General features: G+C 37.8%; 1 protein-coding gene across 1 annotated transcript in view; it reads right to left on the reverse strand.

Moving 5' to 3' along the window:
• Positions 1-1,960: 1,960 nt before the first annotated feature.
• LOC103372849 (claudin-15-like) overlaps positions 1,961-3,025 on the reverse strand; it is a 3,814-nt gene continuing 2,749 nt past the window's right edge. The window contains exons 3-5 of the mRNA XM_008302594.1: positions 2,330-2,411; positions 2,144-2,254; positions 1,961-2,054 (exon numbers count right to left, since the gene is read on the reverse strand). Of these exons, the coding sequence (XP_008300816.1) occupies positions 1,961-2,054; positions 2,144-2,254; positions 2,330-2,411 (287 nt within the window). The remainder of the gene's footprint in view (positions 2,055-2,143; positions 2,255-2,329; positions 2,412-3,025) is intronic.

A 3,025-nucleotide genomic window follows, 5' to 3' on the forward strand; every position in this document is an offset into this window, starting at 1 on the left:
TTATAAACTCTTCATTTGCTTACAATTTAATAATCTGTGACCTTCCTTCATTTTGCAGACGTCTTTGTCACTTTTCACTTCAAAGTAGTAAAATTATTTTCTTATTATGTATCATTTTTTATCAGTATCAGATGTTAAAACAAAATCAATCTCTGAATATGTGGTGATGTTCGTGAAAACACTTCTCAGCAGCTAAATGTGACCAGACCAAAGAGAATTCATTCACAGATGTGGCACCGGGTCTTTCCAGTAGGTGGCGTATTTAACCAACAGTCCATATGAGGCACTTCAAAAGTCACAGTTAAAAGGTCCGTTGGCCGTTAGTCTTGGAAGATGGCGTTCTCTCAACATTGCTCTTTGATCACTTTCATATTCAACATATTTTCTAACAGGGATATAAAGGAAAAAGTCCTGACAACAATCTTCGCTATGAACATTTGACTCGTGTTTTTAGTTACACGAGTCAAATGTTCTTAGTGAAGATTCTGTCTGCTCTGAAGATTGAAGTCTGCTGAAACTGTAGGTTCTGGAAGCGAGTGCTCCTTTGTTTGAGCATGCAAGCTAGTGTTTTCTGTTTTGTTTTGTTTAAAGCTAATAAGTCATATTGCTCAACAGTTCTGTTCATCACTTGTGGAAATGAGAAATCCATCAACATTCCCACAGATAAGTGCACCCAGTCACTGAAGATGATTTTTATTTTTATGTGTATAAAACATATCAAAAGCCACAGGAACAAATGTAAAATCACTCTGAAGAAAACTGTATAACATACATTCATTTTAAAAAATACACGTGCCAAAACAGAATAAAATACATAAAACCATAAAGACCAGTCTTGTGTTTTGTTTCAACTCTGGAACTGAAGTGTTTTGATTCATAGTTGGAGGCAGAATGAAACCCCACTGCATGAAACTCCTGGTGTGTCGTGATTGTGACTGAATATGGGACCAATATAGAATCCAGCTGTTATTGGTTACAGATGCAGGTGAAAATGGCAAATTTCTATTGTGACTTTTAAACATTTTGTAATAGAATTACATCCTATAACAGATATATTAGGAAAGATATGACATAAAAACTTTATTTCTATCAAGCCCAGCCAGATCATAAAGTAGACTGCAGAGACTTCTCAATCGTATTTCATGGTGGAAATCGCTTTTTGAGCGTTTGATAAACAAACTAGATGATTATCCACCACAGATGAGCTATTCTGAAGAAAGTTATTCAACCAGGAAATGTTTGGCAGGTTTGAGGATATGTAGGAATAACAAAGAATTACAACCATTTATATACGAACAAAAACTGTATAGATTACATGCAAACCATTAACTGTAAAACAAATAAACATAATCAGAGGATTCAATTTTCCCGACTGTTCTGTATTACTAGTTGTAGTTAGAGTAAAAAACTGTAATAAAAAAGAGTTAAAAATAATCTTAAACCCTCAGAATAATGTTATCAAACTGGCTTGAGGTCAGAGGCTCAGATTTCATTTGCTTTCTTGAACTCTTTTCTCACAATCAAGACATCTTTTATCAACTATTAAATAAGTCAAAGTAATTCAAACCTGTTCCTTCTCTTCGCCAAGAAAGAAATTGTCCTATTTTGGGATTACCACCACATAGTAAACATGTTAAATGTCAGCAAGTTGTTTGTATTCCTCGTGCTAATCCTAACAGTGATCAGCACTATCACACTTGCTTTCCATTTGTGATGTCAAAATGTTCATTCGTTTTATTTGGCCAGTATGAACAAAGTAAATAAGTGGATACATGCTGGAATAATGAAGCAATAAACTCTACAAATACTCATTAAAAGATTTACATTATGTAAAGCTAATAAACCCCCAACATTACATCAGAATCAGTGTTTTCTAACATACATGCATATTGCATTTAGGCTCCATGGCTCTTCATTTTCCCGGTAAATAAACCAGCGTTTCCTCTTGTGCAGTGACCTTTCAGACGTATGCGTTTCGTCCGTAGTTGCTTGGTGCAGACGTTGCCACAGTTGACAGCACATGTCCTCTGGAGGATGGCTGGTATGGGTACGATCTGGAACACACAACACCTGTTCTAGTCAGGACAGCATGCACCAACTCCACCACACACAGCAGGAGGATGTTTCAGCAACAGATACTCACACTTTCTCACCGGGGGTCTGTAGTTTGCAGGCGCACAGCAAACACGAGCCTCCGCAGATGGCGAGCGTGGCTGAAGACCAGCCGATGTACAGGCCTTCTCCAATCTCATACCTGAGACACCATAACATTCATTTATATCCTTCTGCTGCTTCAAACTAATTGCAAATGCAGAATGTGTTGACTTACTTCGTCCCCGGATAGAACTGGTCAAAGAACTGCTGCGTGATGTTGGCCGCGTACCAGGACACTGCAATCATGGTGCAAATCCCTACCACACACAAAGGCTTGTTTTCAATCCACAAATAATGCACATGGGTAGTTTGTGAATAGATCTGGATAAATAAACAAGTTAAAAAGCAACAGTCACAATGGGACCGTCAGTCTTAACTGGGGGTAAAACCGTTACATGCATTAAGATGATTTATGAGGCCACTAATGTAGAGCAAAGGTACCTGCAAGCAACCATAAATCAGCTTTTTTGCAAGGAGGAACTGTTCCTCCTGGCAGTTATACAGCTGTAGTTTAACAGATTACAGCTGATATGTAAATATCATAAATGTAAACATAGACTTTCAATTTAATTTAATTAAACAGTATTTTTTTTGTGGGGGGATGGTTCATCACATTCACTCTCACTTTGTATTACACATGCTGTGACCTACAGTTAGCTTTGTTACATGAATCAGAGTTGTATAAAGTACTTATCCGTAGTTTGTTAGTGACGGTAGATGTTGAACACATGAAGTTCAGAGGAGCAAACAGGAGTACAGGCAGCGATGCTACGCTGTGTACGGCTTAAATGTGTGAAGCCCTCTCTGCTGATGAGTGTGGTTCAAGCAGGATGAATAGTTTTTGTTGCATCAAGTAGGCTCCATAAGCTTT

The sequence above is a fragment of the Stegastes partitus genome, unplaced genomic scaffold, assembly GCF_000690725.1.
Source record: "Stegastes partitus isolate 25-593 unplaced genomic scaffold, Stegastes_partitus-1.0.2 Scaffold1843, whole genome shotgun sequence".
Taxonomy (NCBI): Eukaryota; Metazoa; Chordata; class Actinopteri; family Pomacentridae; genus Stegastes; species Stegastes partitus.